The 25541-nt window shown below is 38.4% G+C and overlaps 1 protein-coding gene across 1 annotated transcript; it reads right to left on the bottom strand.

The window, feature by feature from the left end:
• Window positions 1–12320: 12320 nt before the first annotated feature.
• Window positions 12321–13337, bottom strand: LOC148010242 (uncharacterized). The gene is made up of 2 exons (XM_087673470.1): window positions 12918–13337; window positions 12321–12760 (listed from the first exon to the last, which is right to left on the bottom strand). The coding sequence occupies exons 1-2, from the start codon at window positions 13189–13191 to the stop codon at window positions 12549–12551; spliced, it is 486 nt and encodes a 161-aa protein (XP_087529596.1). The 5' UTR covers window positions 13192–13337; the 3' UTR covers window positions 12321–12548.
• Window positions 13338–25541: the final 12204 nt, after the last annotated feature.

Below are 25541 nucleotides of genomic sequence, written 5' to 3'. Positions count from 1 at the left end.
GTCCATAGAATCTAGGAGCTAGTTTGACAACTGGATGTCTATCTACACTTTGCAGTCTACGTTTTTCTATTCTCAGCCAAACATAATCATCAACTTTGAAATTCATGGCTTGTCTTTTCTTGTTGGCTTGTTTGGTATATGATTGTTGGGCTTTAGCAATCATATCCTTAACCTCATCAAAAATACTGTTATGCATACTAGCAATATCATCAGCACTCTGAATTCTATTAGACAAAGATACAACGGGTGTAGATAATCTATATCCATAAATGACTTCAAATGGTGCTTTCTTTGTAGATGTGTACAGTGTATTGTTATATGCAAACTGTAATAAATGCAAATGAGTGTCCCATGTCTGAGGTTTGGAGATAGTATATGCACGTAAAAGATCTAGAATGGTGCTGTTTGTGGCTTTTGTTTGTCCATTAGTTTCTGGATGAAATGCAGATGAGAAATCAATCTTTGTAGCAAACAGGGTAATCCAAAAATTGTTACAAAATCTAGAATCATGATCTGAAATGATAACTTTTGGCAATCCATGGTTAGTAAAAACAGTTTTAAAAAATAACTGTGCTGCCTGTGATGCTGTTAAAGTTTTTTTACATGGAATGAAATATGCTTGTTTACTAAATCTATCTACAACTGTCCAAATCATATCATGGTTAGATTTAGTATTTGGTAAACCAGTAATGAAATCCATAGAAATTTGTTCCCAAGGTTTAGATGGAATAGACAAAGGCATAAGTAATCCATACTGTTTACCATGATGTCTCTTAACTCTTTGACAAATCAAACATTCAGAAACGAAGTTAGATACATCTGCATCCATATGCGGCCAATAAAAATCTTCAGTTAACATACGTAATGTAGATATGATACCTCTATGACCTTGATATGGGGGACAATGAATTTCATTCAAAACAAATGATTGGAATGGAATAGTAACACACAGTCTCTTTTCATAAAATATAAATCCATCATTATATGACAATGAATCAACAGGAATGAAATTATTTTGAACTAATTTATTCCAATCAGAATGAAAAGTAATATCCTGGTGATATGTATCTTTCATAGCAATCAAAGAATCAAAAGATATGACAGAAATATTATGAATAGCAGGTCTTCTACTCAATGCATCAGCAACTACATTTTCTTTTCCAGGTTGGTATTGAATGATAGGATGAAAACTTTGAATAAAGGAAGCCCATTTGATATGACGGTCAGAAATTTGGGGTTGGCTAAGTAAATGTCGAATACTTTGCTGATCGGTCTTTATCATAAATTCTGAACCCATTAAGTAGTGTTTCCACTATCTTAATGCTTGTACAACTGCTAATAGTTCTTTGTCATATGTGGAATATTTCAGCTCAGAGGGTTTCAGCTTACAACTAGAATATGCTATAGGATGATTGTCTTGCATTAGTACGGCTCCTATTCCTGATCCGCTAGCATCGCTCACAACTAGAAAGAATGGTTTTTTAAAGTCATGCAACTGTAGAACAGGGGCATTGTTAATGCTTGTTTCAGTAAGTCAAAGGATTTCTGTTGATTTTTGTTCCATTGATAAACAATTCCTTTCTTGAGAAGTTTTGTTAATGGTAAAGCAAGTAATGAAAAATTACGTACAAACTTCCTATAGAAACTAGCAAGACCAAGGAATGAGCGTAACTCATGCATGTTTTTAGGAATAGGCCAATTCAATATTGCATCAATTTTCTTAGGATCAACTTTAATTCCTTTAGATGATACAATATGACCTAAATACTCAATTTTTGTCTTAAAGAATTCACTCTTTTCAGAATTTGCAAACAGTTGATTTTCTTTCAATAATTGAAAAACTAATGATAAATGCTCATAATGTTCTTTCTCATTTTGACTAAATACCAAAATATCATCAAAGAAAACAATTACACAATATTGATATTTCAAAAAGATACGGTTCATCATTCTACTAAAGGTGGCAGGTGCATTAGTCAATCTCAATGGCATGACTAAGAATTCGTAATGACCAAACTGTGTTCTGAATGTAGTCTTAAATATGTCAGATTTATCTAGCCTCACCTGATGATAACCAGACTTAAGGTCAATTTTACTAAATATAGAAGATCCTTGCAGTTTGTCCATAAGGTCATCAACTCTAGGAACAGGATACCTATTCTTTACAGTGATCTTATTTAAAGCTCGATAGTCAATACACATACGATAGGTATTATTCTTTTTCTTGACTAACAATACAGGTGCACCGAATGGAGAACTGCTAGGTCTAATCAAACCTCTATTTAGTAATTCCTCAACTTGACTTTGGATTTCTTTTTGTTCTATCTGGTTGTGCCTATATGGTGCTTTGCAAGGTGGTTGTGTGCCAGGGATCAAATCTATCTTATGGTCTTTTGGTCGTGAAGAAGGTAAATCTGGTGGTAGGTCTTCTGCAAAACAGTCCTTAAAATATGCAAGAAATTCCTTATGCCTAGGGTGCATATGATTTTCCTTTACTTGCAATTCATTCACCCAAATGAGATATGATTTACTACTCTTGCGTAATGCACGCTTAGCTTGAGTATGCGAAAGCAGTGGAAAAACATTAGATGCATGCATACCATATAATGTAATAGATTTTTCCTAAAAATTAATATTCATTGTGTGTGTGGAATAATCTATATCTGGATTATGCTGGTGTCGCCAAGGCATTCCTAAAATAATGTCACTCGATTGTAATGGAACAACTAAGAAATTTCTTCTTTCAGTGTATGAACCAATTTGAATCTCTAAGTCTTGGACTTCCTGTCTACCATTATACCTAGTGCCTAAAAATGCAGCTTTTATGCGATAATGCGTAGGTACAGTCTGTAATTTCAATTCCTTTACCAATTTTGCTGAAATAAAATCATGAGTACTATCGTCATCATGCAAAATAGTCTTTTCCTTTCCATGCACCAAACATTTCATAGTCAATAATGAATGTGGAGTAGGCATACCTGGTAAAGTGTTAGAAGTAGTAGTGGTGTCGTCCTCATCTTCAGTGAAATCAGGCATATCCTCATGTTCGTCTTCGTCCATGGCTCCAAGATAGTTGATATGAGATAATGGCTTCTTTGAATGACAATTTGCTGCGAGATGTCCAGGCTGGTGACATTTATAGCATACTATTGGCTTGGCTTTGGTTACATTATTTGCAATGGTGGGAAGTCTAGGTACATTTGGATTTGCTTGTGGAATAGGCTTAGGATTTGGATTGACATTGGATGGTAATGCACGTGGTTTAGCCCAATTCTTGCGGAAAGATGGTGAAGAGAAACGACCTGGATTAAATCTTCTAAAATTGGAATTGAATTGTTTAGATCCATAATTACCATTGGCTTGGAATTGCTGTGGCCGTCTGTCTCTACCACGTAACTTATCTTCAGAGTCATGAGCTAGTGAAATGGTATCTTCAAGGGTAGCAGGCTTGAACATGTTCACTTCAGCGTAGTAATGTCCAAGAAGTCCAGACATATACTTCCGCTTATGTGTCGTCTCTGGTACATCTTCAAGCATGCGTAGTTGTAGGAGTGCATTCCAAAAATGCTCTGTATACTGAGGTATAGGCTCACGATCCCGTTGTTGAAGTAGATCCCATTGCTTGATAGCCTTCTCATGAAATTGCGGTGGAAGGAAATTCTGCATGAACTTCTTCTTGAAATCTTCCCAAGTAGCAGGACATTCTATGCTCTTGCGTACGACAGTCCACCAAAGTGATGCTCTGTCTACCAAATGATTAGTAACACACTTGATTTTATCTTTTTCTGGATAAGTTTCCTCATGGAAATAGTCATCAAACTAACTAATGAATGCTAGAACAGTCTTTCCTTCTCGTATGCCATTGAAAGTGCCAAATTTGAAACTTCGTATACTTATCTTTGATTCCTTACGAATGGTTTGAGCTTCAAGAGTGGCATCGATGGTACGTCGAATCAAATCTTCAGCTTGAGGTTCTTCTTTGTCGGTAGACGCTCTTTGTAATTTTGCCAATTGCGCTTGCAATGCTTGCCTAGCCCTTTGTTCTTCTTCCAATTGCATCATGATTAGGTCCAGCTTTTGTTCCATCGTAGGCTCAGGTAGGTCGTCTTCAGCCATAGGATCATCCATATGTGGTTCCGTCATCCTATAAAACTCAAAAGACCTTTCTCACTCAAAATCAGGTTAGCAGGATGAGCGTAGCTCAAGTTCGGGGTTACAAGGCTATGTGTTTTTGGGTATTTCTTTCTCAATCTTCAGAAAATCTGCGATATTTCCTTTTTCGTATGCTGAAAATACTCAACGAACCTGCGTATGGGTAGAATACCTTGCCATGAATAACTTTGCAGTTCGGAGTTTCTGCGCAGGAACAACCCTTCTAGGATTTTTTAGCACAAGTCAGTTCTGACTCCAGTTGACTAGTCTGACTTGCAGAGTTGCAGACTTATGTGACATGCAGAGTTGCAGACTTAGCTGACTTAGTGAACTTGCAGAACTTGATCACAGTTGACTTGCAGAACTTGATTTCTGGAGTGCAGGACCTGGAGTTGTTGACTTGCTTGTCTTGTCTGACTTGATTAAGCTTAAGGAATTAAGCTTAATAGATTAAGCTTGATAAGGGGGGGCTTCTGAATCGGTAAACGGCGCAATCGTGAGGGGAGGCATTTTTTGACATCGCGAGATTTTCGGGCCTCCTCCTGGATCAGTCGATTGATTTTCTAGCTTTTCACCAAGCTTCTAAGCTTTCTCTTAAGCTTTTTTTGAAAGAAAGAATTAGAAAAATAATGGAGCTTATCTTTCTCTGTTGACGACTTGATGATGGAGATGAATGCGTGGTCCTCCGCCTGTATTGACTGGTCCTTCGCGATCTGATACTAGAAACAGGGGTTCTTGATCGCCAGAAGTTTGCCTGTATCGACGGTTCGCGACGAGATTGATCGTAGAGCCCGATCGTTCCAGGAGCTCTGCCTTCGCTCGAGATGGGTAGCGATTGGAAGCTCTTGATCTCAACTCCACTCTGATACCACTGGTGCGCAGATCGGTCACAGTATCCTCACGTAGTGAATCCTAGAAGGTCCCCAAGAACATGAACTCTACCTTTTTGCACAAATTCCAATGTAAAAAGCATGAACGACAAGAGCAAGAGACCAATTGGGTTCAATCTCCCCCCATGCCTTGTGTGAGCGCTTCACAAAGCAAAGCATGTATTTTATGTATATTTCCATCTTCATGCTCAATAATAGCCCAATTTACAAAAATATGACAAGCTTTTAGCTTTTGAGTTTGCTTTTACAAAAATAGGAAATAAAGCTAATGGACGGTGCCCATAGAGTCTGGCACGCCCAACACAATGTCCCAAATAGAAATAACATATCCGTGCGCATAGGCGCATACAAAATAATAATCAATAATCGATGCCTCAATAGACATGACAAAATATAGGCGCGACGCCTATCAAAATATAATCCATAGTTCGAATACTCGCTAGACTCCAATGCTTTCCTCCGCCACTGCTGCTATCTCTACACATCAACTGAAGCATTCACAATCGTTAGTAAAATAATACAATTAAACTGACAAAAGTGAATACCTAGCAGTCTTCAGCTACATAAATAAATCAACTGGTTAGAAATAAATCCTAACCTTAATTTATTACGAGTGCGCACTCTAAACTCATAAACGTTTATTAATTTAATATGCATTTTGCGGAATCACCCGTTATGGAATCACCCATGTACACACTAAATTAATGAAACCCCCGAAAAGGACTGGCATCCCCATCAACTTCTCGCACAAAGAATCCACTTTGTGTATGAGCCCCGGTCATCAAAGTTTACGGAATCCACCGTAAAACCTCACGGAATCCACCGTGGCATATGCCTCCTGGCATCAGATGGACAACTATCCACTACCCTACATTGAGCACATGCTCGAAAGAGTAGCAAGAAAGGAAGCCAACTATCCACTACCCTACATTGAGCACATGCTCGAAAAAGTAGCAAGAAAGGAAGCTTATAGTTTCCTGGACGGCTTCTCAAACTACAACCAAGTACACATACACCTTGAGAATAGACATAAAACAACACTTGCAACCAAATGGGATGTATTTGCCTACATAGGCATGCCATTTAGGATGACAAATATACCAGTTACCTTTCAGTGCCTTGTGTGTGCCATCAACAAAGACATGCTTAGGCAAAAATTGGAGGTATTTGTGTGAGGGAATAGCTAGCCCAGACTCCTCAGCTACACTGCTCCCTAGTACTTGTAAGCTCCCTCCCAAATTTGTCAATAGCATCCCCTTCAGGAATATAAGACGATCTCGTCTCTCCCTGTCCAAAAGGGTGTAACGCCACCCTCAGTCTTCTTGTCCAACCTTCCTATTGACTTGCTCTCATCGTTTATGTCCACCTTCTCGAGGATGTTTATGCAGCATTTTTCAATGGATAATGCTTTTATGACCTGGCCTATTATAGAAAGCATCTCTCGGGCATACATCCTATTCTGTCTGCCGTATTCTTCCAACAAAATGGTGCCAACACTTAATTGAATGTAGAATGGACCTTGAAAGTGAAGGGACTCGCTGACTTAGTGGCCTCTGTGCCCCTAAACATAAGTTTGAAGGAGCCCTGAGAAGCCATGATCTCACAAAAGCTCTGAAGAGAGACCACGCTTGTGCTTGCTTCGTTCTTAGCATGGCCTCCCTCACTAGGAGACTCCAAATTTGCTTCAACACAACACCCATGGATCACTGTAGTAGCAGCTTCTCTCTAGCAATCTCGGTGTAAGAAAAAATAAGAAAAGCTACAAGTGGCAAAGGACTAGAAGACACATTCTCATGATTTTTGTAGAAAATCCAAAACACCCCCAGTATGTAGTGGAATGTGTGGTCTTTGAAACTTTTTATAGAGAGTTGGTTGATTCTTGTTGGTTTGGATACCCAATGAAATTGAAACTTGTGATACCCTAGGAGCTCAAGAGATGTTTGTCCTTTGTATATCCCAAAGCATACAACCTTTTCTTGTCAAGTTTGAGGAGTTGTACAAGTTGACAAGAAGGAAGTGGATACTGTAAGTCATTGAAACACGAAGGAAACATATATCTTCTGAACTCTAAACTCATACATATCATATGAAAAGATGGACACAAGCACACACTATACATTGTTTTTGGGCACATCACAAGGGCCTCTTATACCCCTTCATCTTATTTACTTCCATGCCATTTAGAAGATGCACTTGACTCCACCTTCTTGATGCACAACACAGCATGAGTCCTAGTGGAGCTATATTTAGTAACCCTAGTTGAACGAGCACTTTGAATATGCACCCTCAAACACACACGCACCTCTTAGCACAACACCTTGGGGAATGATGACACTTAATAGGAATCATGGGAAGAGAGGTGAGATGGATGGGTGAGTTGTGAGGTTTGGGAAGGACTGCAATCAAAGGAGAGACTGGGTTTGTATATGGTTCATCATACATGGCCAAGAAAGAGAGAGTTGTAAGTGTAGGGGTTGAGAGGAGTATCATCATGTCCGAGAGGAAAAGAGTGCCAAAGGACTTCAAATAATCAAGGAACCTTTGTATGCATCAAGCATTGGGCACTCAAAGCACCATGTAGCCATAACCATACTTCAATACATACACATCCATTATGGAAGAATTGTATGCTTGCTCTACATTTCATGATTTTCTCTTGCATTTTTCACCTTATCATAGAATGTTTGAGGACATTGTTCAATTAGTTGCACAAGCATATCCTTCTAGGACATATTGAGGATCGTGTAGCAATGGGCATTAGTGTGAAGTTCAGGCTTTATTTCCATTATTATCACATGGAGAGATGTTAGTGGGGAGTGGGATGAGAGTAGTTCAAGAATTGGAGAGGTGAGAAAGAGGAGAGTTTATGTATTGATATACATATGTATGTTTTTGTTCTATCTTATGGCCTCTTGTTCGTGGGCATGGAATATATACATACAAATATACATGTGTGTGTGTATCTAATGAGGCCTATTACATGTGACTATATGCTTGTGCATTATGTTTATAATTGTGTCTTTTGAGTACCTAAGTATATGAGTGTTGGTGCATATGTGTGCTCTTGCATATTAGCATGTGTGTGTGTGATCGGTGTTGTGAAAATATATGTATGTTTGTGAGTGAGTATGCTTTCATGTGTACATGTTCTTGGACACATTTTTATACCAAACTATTTGTGCGCATGTGATTAATTGTGCTTATTTGTATGTTAATGTGTGAATTTGTGCTTGTGCTTGCCTTAATGCATGCGTGGATGTGAATCATGCTTTATGCACGAGAACAGGAGCTAATGCAGGCTTATCCAAAAAGCCTTTAAAAGGCAAGCTTATCAATTGCGCTTGGATGAAAGAGCAAAGAAGGTGGTGAACCAAAAGAAGGCGGCTTGTTGATATGATAGGAGGGCCCAGATCGACTATAAGAGGTTGCGTCGGGATCTGGAGGAGACCGAGGCAGCTGTTGAGCTCAATGAGAAGGGAGACAGCCTGTAGAACAAGTGGGGGGGACATGATGAGAAATAGAACATAGCACATAAGCCAAGACAACATGTCTAGATCATAAAAATAGAGTAAGAAACATATGTGCCTATTGCATAATGCCTTAGAGTGTGAAACAAACTTCATTTCTGTAATACTGAATAAATCACAATCTATATTTGTGTAACTTGACCTCATGTGTGCAATATTAAAAGCAAAATAAAAAAACTTGTGTGTGGAATGTATATGTCTAACAATGTTGTTTTCTTGTAATGTGTTAACTTATATTTCAAAAAGTGAATATTTTCAACACAAGAACAAGGTGCAACAAGGTAATAGCCATTGCCAAGGTAGACATCACAACTAAGACATTGACTTGAGCTTCCTACCCAAACAACTTGAAGATCCAGTGATATGATTCAAACACTTCAAATACTGATAGTGAGCTAGTGGTCTCAATGGGGAGTAGTTGGGAATTTGCTTTGAAGACAATGTTGTTCCTCTTGATCCAAGTAAATTCCAAGGCCATAGTAGACAGTAGAATGATAAGTTTCCATGAAGCATTGTCTACATTTCTTTGGTCACCAAAGAAGACCATAGTGAAGCCAAAATCTAATCTTAGGTTGGCTCCTTTGAGCCATTTAATCCTAGTCCTATGCCAAATGGGATTTTTTGTCGGGCACTCCTAGAAAATATGTTTCCCAACTTCTTCATGTCTCTTGTAGAAGACATAGAGAGGGGACAATGGAATTGTTTTGACTAGCCTAGCTCCAAGTGGGAGTTTTCTTGATAGGAGCCTCCATCTAAGAAAGCTAAGCATATAGGATGAGGTGGCCTTTTAAACATGCTTCAATCAACATTGCCAAGTGGTACGGCTAGCCGTTTGGCAACATCCCTTCCAATGGTGAGTGAGTGAGGGCAAGGGAAATAGCTAGAAAGGGGAAACAAAGATCTCCATGCTTGCTGCATTTGATCAAATTCTTCCTTGTTTAGCTCTTTAGTGCACAAAAGGGGGGAGAAAAATGGGTAGTAGTGGATATTAGCCAATCTATCCTCAAGTGTCCAAAAGTGTGCTAAAGCCATTGTGCTTCCCTGGCGATTCAAAGTGAAACTAACCCTAATTGTCTCTAAAGACATCGAGAAAAGGTCCTATTTTTCCCAAATCTACTCCAAGTCTTCAAACCTTCCAGGTTAATGCTTTTGGCGAGAGCGTAATTAGTTTGAACCAGATGCTAGAGATTAGTAAAGCATCATCATTTTGACTAAACTTTGAGGACCAATTGGCTTGGCAAATTGCATGTTGCAAACTCCTAACGAGAGTCTAGGCCAGATCTAATTAGGGGCTCTTGATTGGATACTAATAATTGTAGACTATGTCTTGCCGAGACATGTCATACCAAGCATTTTCCTTTCTAGTAGAAGATGCAATCCAAGCCTCTAGAATCAAGGTCTATGACCATATCTTGTTGGTTTTTCTAGGAAGCTTGAAAAAAATTCTATTGGATTTGTCTGCATTAAAGGGACTCCATGCTAGAAACTCCTTCACTTCTAGCAATAATGATGGTATCCTAGCATGCTTGGGCCATCAATTTTATGTCACCTCTAGACCACAAGAATTGTCTAAAGAGTCTCTCAATCTGGTCCTAAGAAGACTTACTGAAGTAGAACAAATATGCCATATAAAATATTGTGGAGATAAGGATATTCTTAAGAACAATTACCATGCCTGCTAATGAGAAAGAGGCTTTGTGCCACTTAGCAACCTTGTCATGGATTTTATCAAAATACCAACAAGACTCCAATTGACGCTCTTAAACACCTAACTATCTTGCTAGGTTTGACCACCTTGAAGCCATAGTTAAGCATCCATCCCCTTGGACCTTGCCAAGTTAGAGGGAAAAGTTGTATTTTAGCTTGACTAATGACTGATGCTCATGGCGAAGCAAATTGTGAAAAGATATCCATCAAGCCATCCACAGATTCCTTCTCAGTTGCCACTATGGAAGCATTATTTTCCGCAAAGAACTATGAAGCAACAAATGAGCCGTCTGGCATTGGTAGCCCTTTGATGGTTCCATCTTGAATCCTTCTATTGATCTTTCAAAGAAGGGTGTCAGTAATGTGTAAACAATAGAGGAGCTAGTGGATAGAATCCAATTGGTGCTGTTGGATACCTAACTATCTCGCTAGGTTTGACCACCTTGAAGCGATAGTTAAGCATCCATCCTTGCGGGCCTTCCCAAGTTAGAGGGAAAAGCTCTATTTTAGCTTGACTAATGACTGATGCTCATAGCAAAGCAAATTTTGAAAACATATCCATCAGGCTATCCACAAACTCCTTCTTAGCCACCACCATGGAAGCACTATTGTTTGCAAAGAACTGTGATGCAATAGTTGAGCCATCCGGCATTGATAGCCCTTTGATGATACCATCTTGAATCCTCCTATCGATCTTCCAAAGTAGGGGGTAAGTAATTGGTGAAAACAATAGAGGAGCTAGTGGACAGCCTTGATGAATTGATATTTTTAAGGGAAGGATCTAGAAAGGTTGCCATTAATGCTTATGGAGGCATAAGCATTTGTAAAAAGTGAATTCGCCATACTTACAAATATGGGGTGAAAGTGGAAGGCCTCAAGGATGTGTTTGATAAAGTGCCAACTACTCCTAGCATAGGCCTTGAGTCCAGGTCGATATTGATTAAGACAAAGTTGGAATGGTGAGTCAATGCTAGGTCATTTGAGGACAACAATTTGACCACTCCATCTTGAATTTTCTTGCCGTGAATGAAGCCATATTGCTTTGTGTGTACAATTTTTCTTCCTATATTCTTGATTCTCAATGCTAGTGCTTGGACATCACTTTAAAATAAGTGAAATTAAGCATAGTGAGTAGCCACTGGTTAGAGGTCTTGGTGTGCATAGGGGACTTAGGAATTAGTTCACTCAGTCCTTGGTTCATTTCCTATAGCATGCAACCAAATTTCCTAATGGCATTCATCATTTCTACCATTTTAGGGCTGGAGTGGTCCCACAACTTCTGAAAGAGCTCCATAAGGAGCCTGACAAGGCCAAGGGCTTTTCCTAGCTTCATCTTAAAAACAATATGCTTAACTTCTTCCAAAGAGAAAGGCCTATCAAGTGGGAGAGACTTGGCTAGGGGAATAGGAGATATGGAGCCTTCGAGGAAATCCTCAAGGTGATGATCATAGTCATCAGGAAAGTCAGGGTCAATTCCTACTATGGATGAGAGATGCTCCTCAAAGATCCATGAGATGGAGTATTCATTAGACTCGAAGAGAGTCCAAATCTCCTCCTCTACGGAAGGGACCTCTCGATCCCCCTGAATTCAGATGGTAGAAGTATTTTGGTGCTCTGACCCAAGTTGTTATGGATCAAGGAATTAGGAGAGCTGCTGCACGTAGGAGGAAAGACAATGAAACTGCTGCTAGCGCTAGGGGGAGTCTACTCTCCTCATCTCCAAACGACCCTATCATGCAAGCACTATTGAGGAACGTCGGGCAATACCAAAAGGAGCAAGAGGGCTATTCAGTTTAAGTTCTGCTGAGGCGTCAGTGGGAGTCGTCGAATAACGCTGTTGCTTGCTCTTAGCGTGCAAAAATTGGCTTAGGGTGAACAACCTTAGCTTTTTTAACACCGCTGCAAGCAACAAACTAGGTGTGTATCTCACCTTCATACAAAGTTAAAGCCAAACCGAACAAGATAGATAGTAGATCAGAGCCACGCAGGAGGAATCAAGTGTATATCCAGAGCATATACGTGATGCATACGGTGATCAATAAGAATATTGAGTACATGAAGAAAGTTAACCGAGTATTAAGGGTTCAGTCACAAATCTTTGGTATTTCGATCATATCCAGCTCAGTCATCTTCCCGCTCTCTGTACTAGTACTGTGACAGCGTTTACTGCCACTCCAGCTAATATCATGTCGAAGTTTTGCTTGCTCCTTACCGATTCCCTGCGCATTTGCTTCCCTCAAAATTACGGAGTTTTCCTGCCTCCTTGTGATCGTTAATTAGCTGGAGACGTTGATATACTGTCCGCTGACTTCAACTCCTCCTGCTTCTCGGCCTGATCATCATGATCGATGTACTCCTCTGCAATGGTGGGAAGGAACCTTGACAAGTAGTAAGGGTAGATCTTCGAGGCAAAGCGGCTCTGTGCCACTCGGGCTATGGCGCATGCCATTGCTAATTTCTCCACCCATTCTTTACAGCTCCCCCCTGCAAAACAGTGATAACACAAAGTTATTCCCTGCTCTCTTAACAGCTCCTCTCCGCAAAGCACTCTATAATACAATATCACTCTTCCTCCTCGAGCTTCAACAATTATTGACAATATACCTGCAGGAGATCGCAGTCACGTTATCGTAGCACTTACTTGAATTAGAGTGATACTGAGATGGCTGGAATTTCGCCCTCTGTTTTCTTGCGGCCTTCCTGCAGTCCATGATTTCAGCTCGTAGGGCTGAGAGAATTGGTCCTCCGGCTTCATCCACAAGTATTCCAAGTTCTCGATCACTAGAATATAATTGCTTCAGCATGAAGCTGTTCCAGGCGCTGTGCCTGCTTGTTTTGCGCATGCTCGATCGCCCACGTTTCACCACCCCACCTTGTTGCTGATATATATTTGCCTCAGCTCGACTTCTTCTCATCCTTATTCTTCTTTCTTCTCCTCTCCGCTCTCCCCCAGTTCGATTTACTATAACTCAGAAATATCTGACCCCTTCTTGGCCGACCTCCACTAGACCTTTTTTTACCCCGAAGCTTTCTCTTCGCCGCCTATTAGTAGAGCTTGTTAGTGAAGCCCCCTCACATGGGGGCAAAACTCTGCGATCAGTTTCACACAAATCAAAACAAGTGGCATTTTATTGAAACAAGTCAGTACGCATTTTATTAAGGCCTCCCTCGAAAAAAAAGGCAATAAAATAAGCTCTTAGAAGCCATGCAAGGTGAAAAGCGATCGTACAAGGAGAAATGTGGAAGAGGGAGTGACAAATCACGCCACATCTTATGCTTCATTCACACAAGAAAGTAATATGATCAAATTTATGATCCACGCTTTTACCTTGAAAATACCAGGTAGAATGTGCAACTAAGGATTATGATAAGGCAAACATGTTTCTTGGTTATGCATAGGCATATCGTGGAAAAAGGGAGTGGAATCACTAAGGACCATTGTGTCCACAAAGTCGAGGCCGCTTGTTGTATTTCTCATGCAAAAGGAAGCAAAGAGAGAGAGAGAGAGAGAGAGAGAGAGAGAGAGAGAGAGCGAGCTGTTAAGCTATCCCTTGGAGCATAAGATAGCACACACTTCATTCCTGAGGAGTTCACTCTTTGTAAATGAGACACATCACCTGCAAGGGACCATGTGCCTCTTTCAAACTACCTCACAACTTTCTCCTCATGCTTATTACTCTTCCCAAGTACCATATCCCTTTGCTTATTCCTTGACTTGTATTTCAAATTTTACCTATTTTGTGTTCATTTTTTGTATCCTTTCATGATGTATTCTCAAACAAAATGGCACAATCCAACCCGACTGTGAGACATGTTTGAGTATGAAGCTTTATTTTCTTTTCTAATAAAAAGAGGACCTCATCTTTCACCCTTGCAACCCTATCCTTTAACAATGTAAGATTTTCATTTATGTAGCTTACAAGTGTGCTTTTGCTCACAATCTTTTTATCAACTTCCACAAAAGGTTAGACTTCTTGCTTCACATCCTTCTCTTTCAGCCCATACATTATTACACCAATCCTTGTATTGCATACCTAGTCTTACAAATATGTTCTTTGCTTTATACAAACCCTCTTTTAGAGCCAAAATTATTTGCTCATCGGAGCTTATACTATTATAATCACCCAAGTCTACCGAGGATACACCTTCTATATGATTCATTTGAAGCTATGTATTCTCTTGTTTTCCATGAGCAACCAAAAAAGGATAATATGAAGAGTATGCAACGTGTTCTTGTGGTACATTCTATGATACCCTCAAAATAGCATTGCCAAAAGAGCCTATATAAAGATAAAGTAAAATATATCTAGATATAGTAATGTAGGTTATGTGTCATGATGGAAAGAATATAGGCATTTTATGCATACATATACTAGTAGCTGGTCTAAAGGAGATAAGTAAGTTTCTTTGTGTACTGTCTTCAATAGATGCTCTGTTGGATGACCAAACTTAAGAGTTGTTTCATTCAACCCTCTATTTGTCTAGCCTAGATATGAAGCTTTGATCTCACATGTTCAACTATGCATAGATGGGTGACCCAATCTCTTTGGTAAAAAAGGTATTCATTGATCATCAAAAAGTACATTTTGTGAACATATTTGGTAAACATGTGTAGTCTCCAAGAGTCTCATAAACAAGATCAAAGATCACATTGTTCTCTGTTCCAAAGCTAGAAACTGAGCCCATTGCTTGATTAATCTTCTCTTCGTTTTTAATCATGATTGCTTCTTTTGTGAGATCAATGAATTGATTATCATGTTGCACTTGTTCTCACATATGCTAAGTTGACATCAATGAGTTGCTATATTAATATGTAAGTGTGCAAAGTTAGATATGGTATCATGCCCTCCTTGTCCCTAAGTGAAACAAGGATCTTTTTGACATCTATCATGGCAATTATTGACTTGAAGCTTTTCTTTGGAAATCTTGATATCCCTGTCCCATTTCTTAAGCTCCATTCTGGTAGCTAGTACTCTTAAGCAAACTTTTTGTAACACCTATGGTTGTCTCTCGGTCTTCATATATTTCTCCTTCCTTATTAGTATTAAGAAATTCAAGATATATATGCAATACTTGCAAATGCTTAGTGTGAGGATCATTTGGTAGAATCTAGAAACTCCAATCTTTGTGATTTGGAAGTACCACCAACGACAACTCTTTCTTGTATTGTTACTTCTTCACCATAGACCTCACATCTATCCTCCCAAGAGAGTCCTATTGGAAGAATTTGAGAACTTCTCAAAAAGATAAAGTCATTTGATATAAGCTCATCAAGAACGATTTCTTGCCTCAAGTCTTTGTAAGTACCTCCACCCTTTAAGAAAACAAATTTTGATATAGAGTTTTGTTTCTTATGTGGCATTTTTTCAACCTTCAAAAGGCATTCAAAATAGATGTGAAAAATATTTCTTTGCAATGTGTTTTTTTAAAAAAAGTTCTAAGAACGTTGGAGAAAAAGCATGATGTTGTTAAAGAGCTCTTTTACAAGATTACTCCAATGATTAGTATGTTGTTTTCAATGCTTTTTTGCTACAAAATTCATTCATAACAAGGAAGAAATACTCGATAACATTATAAGGACTTGAAATCATGGTCTTACAAAGTTAGTTACAATATCCTAAGATGTTTTTGTAGCTAGAATCCAAGAGTGAATTCCTACTTTATTAAGAAACTAAAATACAAATCACCCATGCATAAATAATTCATAAGAAGAAGAAAAGACCCAATGGTACTATAATGACAATAGGATGCACTAGATATTAGATACGAAAGTTTTATTAGCAAATCTCGCCTAATTACCAAGGGTGAATACTTATTTTATCAAGAAACTAGATAAAAATCAACATATATGAAGAGACATGGCAATGATACACGCCAAATACACTGTGCATTTTATTGTTAAAATGGAATAAAGCCAAGCAAAAAGGGACGTTGAGGGGCTCTTTTGGTAGGATGAAAACATTCATTTGATGGTTATTTTTTTCCTTCATGGCTATTATGTTGTAGCTCTAGAGTTAGAATTTGGAAACTATGTTGTATTTTAAGGAGGGGAGAGGATATGCTAATCTTTGGATATTTTGTTAGTAACTGACATGCAAGGCCAAAGGAGGATGAAGCTATGTTGAGGTATGTTTTTTTTAAAACTTTGTACTTAGCACTCACACGGGTTTGTCATTATGCACCTCACTACTCTTGTCTACAGTCGGGCTTCGTATAACCCATTCTCTTAATTACTTCCATGCCATGGGGATCGGAGATGCACAAATTTGCACCATCCTCAAGCACTACATCCTCAAGCTAAGGTTCTTCTTTCCACAAAGAGAGTGAGAGGAATTGGACAAAGTGTAGCTTCCTTCTATATTAAGAGAGGAAAGATCGAGAGGAGGGAATCACTTTTGTCTTTATAGGATATATGTATGTATGTATGTATGTATATATATATATGTGTGTGTGTGTGTGTGCACCCTCGTGTGTTGATATATATCTAAAATATTACTTCTATTTGATTTTTTTTGTGCATATTACTTGTCCCTAAAACCTAGTATGCATACTATTGGGATGGGGATGTTCATCTATAGTGGTTTGATTTTGTGGTATTATACATGAAGTGTGCACTACAATGATATAATGGAATTATAGATTATGTTTGGTGAGAGACTAGTGAAGGTCTTATTGGTCTATAGGGTATATATGTGTACGTGTCATGTGCATGTGCAATTGCCCAAATGTGCTTGCTTGATCTTATATAGGAACAAGGGCTAGGAAGCCCTTATATCAAAGGCCAAAAATAGCATCGAAGATGCTTGCATGTGAAGACAAAAGCCCAAGTGGACAAAGGTGATGGTGGAGATGGATCTCCAGTTTGAAGGAGTTTTGGAATGAAAATCATCCAAAAGCATGAACAACTAGAAGTGTGATTGACGTTAGAAGCTTCTACACATGGAGAGCCTTGAGGATATTTGATTGAATCATGAGGAGGAAACATGTTGTTTAATCTAGGATGGGGGTCTCCTTGCAAGTCGACTTGAAAATTAGCCTCAATGCAACTCACTAGGAGCAAGCCAGCTAGCTGAGAAGATTACATACAAAGTTGCAATCTAGATCATATTAGTGGGGATTTCAATCTTTAAGTGGGATGGATTAAGCAATTAAATGCTAGATAGGCTCATGAGATAAAGTAGATTATACTACTTAGTTGCTTCAAAGGAATTTATGATGCAAGTCCAAGCAGACTAGATAAGAAAGAGAAGAAATGGATCAGCTTGCTAAGCACAAGTAGGAGTGAGAGCATCTTATAATCAGACTCAAAAAAGCTACTTCAATCTCAGAGACTTCATCTCCCTACTTTCAAGCTTTGCTTGGTGCCCTTCTCTTAAACAACTAGCAATCTGTGTGACAACCTCAAGGATCTACGTTTGTAGGGTGTACTTACCTCTAGAGATAAAGGTGACATATCTTATTTACAAGGCCTAGAAGGAATCAAGAATGTTACACCAAGGCAAAGTAGTTACATAGCAATCAACACCTCAGATAAGCGAAATATGAAGCCTCTCTAATAGGCCTAGTTTCTAAGTAAAGTGTGAAGAATGAGGCAGGCCACTAACTCAGGGGGTTCACTATATATATATCCTTTATATCATGTGTGTTTGAGTCTTATTTATAAATTCCTTATCTATGAATTTTTATTGAATAAAACAAACCCTTTTTTATTTAATATGTAAATAACCCCTTTCTATGACACCCTTACGTACATGAACAATGTAAAAAAAAGTACATTCTAAAAATCCCTTATTTTGAATCCATGTAGCACACATGTATTCATGACTTTCAACTGCATTAAGGTTGCTAATGAATTTTGGGGGAGCTCTACTACAAGGCAGGAGTTACAGGACTAGGAGACAATCAAGAGAGGTACTTGAAGATAGAGGAGTAGGTCAAGTAGCCAAGAAAGAAGGGGATGTACTGGGGGTTGTAAATTCTTTCTATGTGGTGATTGCAACAATAAGAATGAGCGTTCCTCTTTAGTTTCTGGGGTGAGCACAATCAATCAATAAGATTTTACACATCTTCCTTTGCTATTCAAGAAACACCAACTTATCATCACCTTTCAAAATTTTGAAAATTTCCTAACACAAAATGTATTACTTTTTTCCCTTTAGTTGAAGCTAATGGATTAGATTTACAAAAGGAGTTTTTAAATTACCATTTGAAAAGATTCATAAGTTCAATAAAGTAAAGTGGGTCACTTTATGCCCTTCTAGCATGACAAGAAATGTTATTTCTTAATACCATTTGAATGCTAAATATATGGATGATTTCTTATATGTGCACCCCCCCTCGAGTTGTATATGAAGTAGTAGCTTGGTACAATTAGTCACCTATCTTGTTTTCTTTATTTTTAAGCTATGAATACTTAACACACTTCTTTCACTTGAACTCGTGGTATCTCACGAGTCATGGAAGCGTAGTAGAAATATATGTTTAGGGAGAGATGTGGGGAGTTCTTGTACTGGATGTGATCTAGTTTGGGAATTGGCGAAATCTTCTATGGATGTGTGATTTAAAATAAAACGGAATATAGTGATATCATCATGTATACCATTCTTTTGGGCATTTTGAATCAGATGGAAAGATATATAGGGCATATATAAGTCTAGCATGTAGACATCTATAACTATGCTAAGTTATGTGGAGACTTAATAAAGTAAGAACAACACAATGAGGAGACCAACTTGTGAAAGGTTAATTTGAAATATCTAAAGGAGAACAAGCATAAGGGGACAATAAACCATAGTCTAAACCTAGAGTAAAGTTTGTTGATCAAATTTTGAGGGTTAAATTTAACTTGGAATTACGACCTAAGGAAACAACAAGACCTTGAGGGGTGACTTCACCTAGTGGAAATTTTTATAGGATTCTTGCTTTGAAACATAAATAGCAATTACTATGAAGTAGATTAAGCTCTCAAGCAAGCTAAGATACATAAGAGAGCAACATTTTGAAAACAACATTCATGAGATTCTACGAGCTCAAAGTAATGGGTACTTGGTGAAGAAGACATCTTAAAGTTTGTCGAATGGGAGACTATGCTAGGGTTGTGAGCCTAAGGTTCTATATTAAAGAGAGCAAGCTCTTAGTGGCCTAGTCATTATTGAGCATTTCTTTTCCTTTAGGTGGATAGAATGAGTCAAAATTCAATTGTATTAATTTAAAGAAAATATTATGATTAAAGTAAAGTAAATCACAAAGTACACAGTTATATTGACCAGCTAAAGTACACTTTCTTACCTGCAGTGCTAAGTATACTTGGCCTAACATAAATCAAGATATATTGATGCAAATTTTGAATGTCATGTTGAATTAAGTTTGATACATGAAGTTTTACATGGACAAAAAGGTTTTGGTGTTTAAATCATGGTAAAAGCTAATATTAATGTTAGTAAAGCTATGACTTTTAGAAAGTGTATTGGGAATGTATTAATATTACTAACTAGGTACTCAATGCCTAGATTCTCCAAGTGCTTCTCACCGATTTTATACCCATGCTTCCCATTGGTGTTAGTAATAATTAGGGCACTTCTTATGCTAAGATACTTTATTTGACAAGAGGATTCACACATAAGCATGGCACTATGAAAATGGAGTGCACTTTGTGCTCTATGCCTAATACTATGCACATAATATCATGGTTTGTTGTGACCCACACACTAAATGACACTTTGTACCCTGAAATGGGCACCTTTTGGAGAGCTTCTTTGAATGTGATCTTTGGTACTTCTCATCAAGACATAGCAGATATTTACTTTAGAAAATTATATTGTAGTAGTATTTATATTAAAAGATCTAGTGCTACCAAAACCTCACAAATAAAGAGTGCTTTGTGCCACAAGAGTGAGTAGGAGAGTGAATATACATGTTTCACACATAAGCTTCTTAAGCCCTTTTATGTAGCGCACACAGCAACCCACTTCACACACATGTTGTATCTCTAACGTTTTCCTTTCATGTAGCATGCACACACATGCTCTCTCTCTCTCTCTCTCTCTCTCTCTCTCTCTCTCTCTCTCTGTGAAAACTTGCATATAAAGTGTTCTCCTATATAATACTCAAGTAATATGTTTGAGTGATTGTGAAAACATGTATACTTTGCTAAATCTAATCCCAGTTCAAAAGTTTATGTGGTAGGGAGAAAAAAGAGAGGATGAATACTTGTTCTTTTGCATATCAAGCACTTGAATCGAATTTAAAATTCACTTGAAAAAAATGCTATATCTCTCTTGCCAAGAACCATTGGGACACTCCAACTATTACAACTTCATGCACTTTTAGGTGAGAATAATAAATTAAGAAGTGGGGAAGATAAATTTGAAGGCCATCTAAAAGGGACTCTTATGTTACATTAGAACTTTAATTGATAGCTCTTTTATACAACCTTAAGAGTACAATATCCAATTGTGTTGATCGAGGTGGCATGTAGGCATGTGTATGCAAAGGACCCTCTAACTCAATTAACAACAACAACTAATGCAACTTCATTGGTCCAAGATGTGGAAGTTGGTCACAAAAATTGTCTATGCTAATGCAATGAGAATGCAACATGATTGAATTTTGTTCTTATGGTTCTTTAGTCATACTTCAAGATACTTTAATATTTAACAGTCTCTTGTTTATCAACTTAAAATCCTCTTACAATAAAGCAATGAAGCATATAATACATACCTCCCCATTGCCTCTTTGATGGAGAGAAAGATTTGGAAACATGAAATGATTGCACTATACCCATAAGCAATGGCATCGGGCTACTTAGTGCAAGGAGGCCACTAATCAAGGAGGAGTCAAAGATCACTATTGATCAAGAGGGACTCCAAGACCTCACATGTATGCATCATGTTAGCATTGAACTACTGTGATTCTAGCTGGATGCATCGTGTTAAGGGGCTTCATGCTATTGACCAGAAACTAGTGTGAAGAGAGAGAGAGAGAGAGAGAGAGAGAGAGAGATAAGATGCCATTCAGTTTAGCCTATGGACCTAATATGGCATGGCGTGGGCCCAAAATGGTGTGGTGTCATGCAGATTATCGTCTGTCGTAAAAAATCCCTTGAATGCATTATGAATTGGGTCAACTCTAAGATGATGGGATAGTGCAATCATAATACTAGAAAAGTGAATCTAAATAGAACTGTGAGTACTTTTGAGTAGCAGTCGCAATTAACACTTTAATATTTTGACCAACTATGGTTCATGTGAAGGGTTGTTATGCTGCAATGCAACGAGAGGTGAGACATGGAGTTCTTAGTACATTTGCCCCAGTGCAAATACAATGGTGATTAAGCACAAGGACCAATGCAAACGCTACTAGTTACATGGTTTGTTCCTCCAAGAGGGTGGTGGGAAAAACTAGCGAAAAGCCTATGACTCTTGTAAGTGTCAACTAAAGCTGAAAAGCTAGAAAACTATATGTGTTTCAAAGGCTGGCTGGCTTTTACGTGTAAAGGTACGCAAGAGGCTGCATAGCATGGGGCAAAATGCCTGCGGTAAAAGGAGGGAGGAGGACGGTGTATTGAAAATGGGAAGAGAAAAAGCAGGCTAAAAGCGAGGGAGGGAGAGTGTGTTTTTCAAGACAACAGGGGAGCCGTCCGGCAAGGCATGCAAGGAGACTACTTGCGAAGCCACTATCGTGAAGGAAAGCAGGAATGGAGGAGGCTTTTGTCGGGAAGACCAACCTTCTTTTCTTCATCATATTTCATGCAGTCGTCTCTTCTTGGTAGTCCTTCTCTCCTCTTCTTCTTCGACTGTAAAAGACCGACCCTGACGACGGGGCGGGGCCACCTGCATGATGCTGAGAATGACCATGAGCAGAAGAGGCCTCTTCTTCTTCTTCAGTCTAGCTCTGCTGCTGCTCACGGCAGCGCCCTGGTCAGACGTACATGCACTCAGTAAGGAGATCTAGAGGCGCAAAATAGCATGCCGATCACGGCATGACGGACTACATACAATGACGTGTTGAGAGCCAGCTTGATTCAAAGACACTTAGTACATAAACAAAACCAAGTATTAAGGATTCAATTATAGACCTTCTTTGGTATTTCAATCATATCTAGCTCAATCATTTTCTCGCTTTCTATACTATTATGATATCGTTCGCTCCCACTCCACCTATCATATCAAAGTTTTCCTTGCTCCTCCTTACCAGTTCCTTGCACATTTTCTTCCCTCAAATTTACAAAGTTTTCCTATCTCCTCACTGATTGCTTAATAGTACATACAATATCCAACCTATTTGTAGATAAACCTTGTGGTTGCTTCTTACGAACCATCTCTAAACTTACAGATTTCTAACCTATGCACATGAGAACAACATAGCTTCCCTCAAATTTACAAAGTTTTCCTATCTCCTCATTGATTGCTTAATAGTACATACAATCTCCAACCTATTTGTAGATCAACCTTGCGGTTTCTTCTTAACAACCATCTCTAATCTTATAGATTTAAAATTTCTAACGTATGCACGTGAGGACAACATAGCCAGAATTATGGTATGCCTAGAAACTCTTCGCTAGAATCTTGTGAATCTAAAATGGATCCCAAAATTTTCTCAAATGAGGAGGACCCATCTATAGAATATACATCATTCTACTTGCATACCAAATCTTATAATAGTCTTAGATGTTTTACTCCGCCCTACTTTCATTGCCTCCACATGCACTATCCAAGGGAAATAGAGAGACAATGAGGAGCTTCTTATTAGTTACCTACTTGGTTGAATGCTTGCTTTGTCTCCGTCACTTCAACCTTCAAAACTAACTGCCTCTTTGAGTGGCATTGCTTTGATACTATGTCACGAATCACGTGGTAGGTGGACTCCCTTGAGCTATTGCATTGAATACACACAATCTATAAAAAAAGAAGCTCACTCAAGAAGACAAGAAGAGAGATGGATGTCAAAATGTTTTCTTGCTAGTTTTTCTTTCTTCTTTATCTCATAATGCAATGTACACAAAGTATAGATATGATACAACATAAATGAAAGTGGCCTATTAAGTCAAATAGTGCATAATTGACTATACCAATTGACTAGTGCTATAACAATACCAAGTGTAGGTCCGTGTAACAAATGAAATTTAATAAGTATTCCATGGCTATGTGAGGATCATAATGACCACTAATATACTAATTGTAGACATGTAGACCCATCTAATTAGGCAATCTATTATCAATGTCCACACGTATTAAGCTTGCCATCTCAATACTTAGGGACCAATGACATAAGTTTGAACACTTGGTCACTATTGTTGTGTATTGCCTTGCTATATCATGTTAGGCCAAGGGACTATTTTGTTTTCCCTTTGGGTGTGGTTGCTTTTAATCTTTGTGCTATTGTTTTATTTTGCTATGTAGATTTTTTAGGCTATGCTCAAGGAGCCATCTTGGGCTGTGACATGGATTCTTTTGAGTACCAAGTGTCTCTATCACCTTGCCTTTGTTTTTTAAATTATTTATCTAATAAGATAAGGGATGGAGATTTTTAAAAAATTAGAAATAAGTCATATCAAGAAGGTAGCCATTCCTAAAATATTTAAAGTTTCTTGGGTTTGCGGATTATGGATACTACTCAATGAATGTACTTTGAAATGGTGCGCAGATCGGACGCCGGTAGCTCACGTAGTGAATTCCCAAAGGTCCCCAAGAACAAAGCACTCTACTTTTTAGCACAAAAACCAATGTGAAAGCAAGCACGACATGAGACAAGAGACAAATTGGGTTGAATCTCCCCCATGCCTTGTGTGAGCGCTTCACAAAGCATGTATTTAATATATATTTCCAATCTTTTTGCTCAAAAATAGCCCAATTACAAAAATATGACAAGCTTTTAGCTTTTGAGTTTGCTTTCTACCAAAAATAGGAAAATAAAGCTAATGGACGGTGCCCAAAGAGTCTGGCACGCCCAATCTCAATGTCCAAATAAAAATAACATATCCAGGCGCATAAGCGCATACAAAATAATAATAAATAGTCGATGTCTCTATAGACATAATCAAAATATAGGCGTGGCGCCTATCAAAATATAGTCGAAAGATCGGAAACTCGCTAGACTCCAATGCTTTCCTCCGCCACTGCTGCTATCTCTACACATCAACTGAAGCATTCACAATCGTTAGTAAAATAACACATTTAAACCGACAAAAGTGAATACCTAGCAGTCTTCAGCTACATAAATAAATCAACTGGTTAGAAATAAATCCTAACCTTAATTTATTACGAGTGCGCACTCTAAACTCATAAACGTCTATTAATTTAATATGCATTTTGCGGAATCACCCGCTATGGAATCACCCATGTACACACTAAATTAATGAAACGCCCGAAAAGGATAGGCGTCCCCATCAACTTCTCGCACAAAGAATCCTCTTTGTGTATGAGCCCCGGTCATCTAAGTTTACGGAATCCACCGTAAAACCTCACGGAATCCACCGTGGAATATGCCTACGGAATCCACCGTAAAACCTCACGGAATCCACCGTGGAATATGCCTCCTGGCATCATACCCCCGGGGTGGGATAGCAATTGACCTCAATTGCTATTAGCTCAATGTGGAGCTAACAGAGTGGGGAAAGCATTTAGGTCTCTAGCGTGCATCCATTGTGCTTCTTCTACAGGATGGTTCTTAAATTTCACGAGATATCTAGAGTACCTTCGACCAGTTCTAGTGGTCATGTAGTCAGTGTCTATGATGGCTTCTGGTTCAAGTATTTCAGTCTCTTCCTCTAATAAAGGTGGGTTTTCATAGACAGGGTGGATAGGTAATTGTCCTCTAAATGGTCTCAATAAACTAATATGAAATGTATTATGAATTTTCCAATGAGATGGCAATTCTAACTTGAATGCATTGTCATTAATCTTATGAATGATTCTAAATGGTCCGTAGAATCTAGGGGCTAATTTGACAACTGGATGTCTATCTACACTTTGCAGTCTACGCTTTTCTATTCTAAGCCAAACATAATCATCAACTTTGAAATTCATGGCTTGTCTTTTCTTGTTGGCTTGTTTGGTATATGATTGTTGGGCTTTAGCAATCATATCCTTGACCTCATCAAAAATAGTGTTATGCATAACAGCAATATCATCGGCACTTTGTATTCTATTAGACAAAGAGGCAACAGGTGTAGATAATCTATGTCCATAAATAACTTCAAAAGGTGCTTTCTTTGTAGATGTGTGCGGTGTATTATTATATGCAAATTGTAATAAATGTAAATGAG

Source organism: Lygodium microphyllum, chromosome 30 (assembly GCF_053477565.2).
Source record: "Lygodium microphyllum isolate KBCC chromosome 30, Lygodium_microphyllum_v1.1.10, whole genome shotgun sequence".
In the NCBI taxonomy this organism is placed as follows: domain Eukaryota; kingdom Viridiplantae; phylum Streptophyta; class Polypodiopsida; order Schizaeales; family Lygodiaceae; genus Lygodium; species Lygodium microphyllum.
This window is presented reverse-complemented; position numbering and strand designations above follow the sequence as displayed.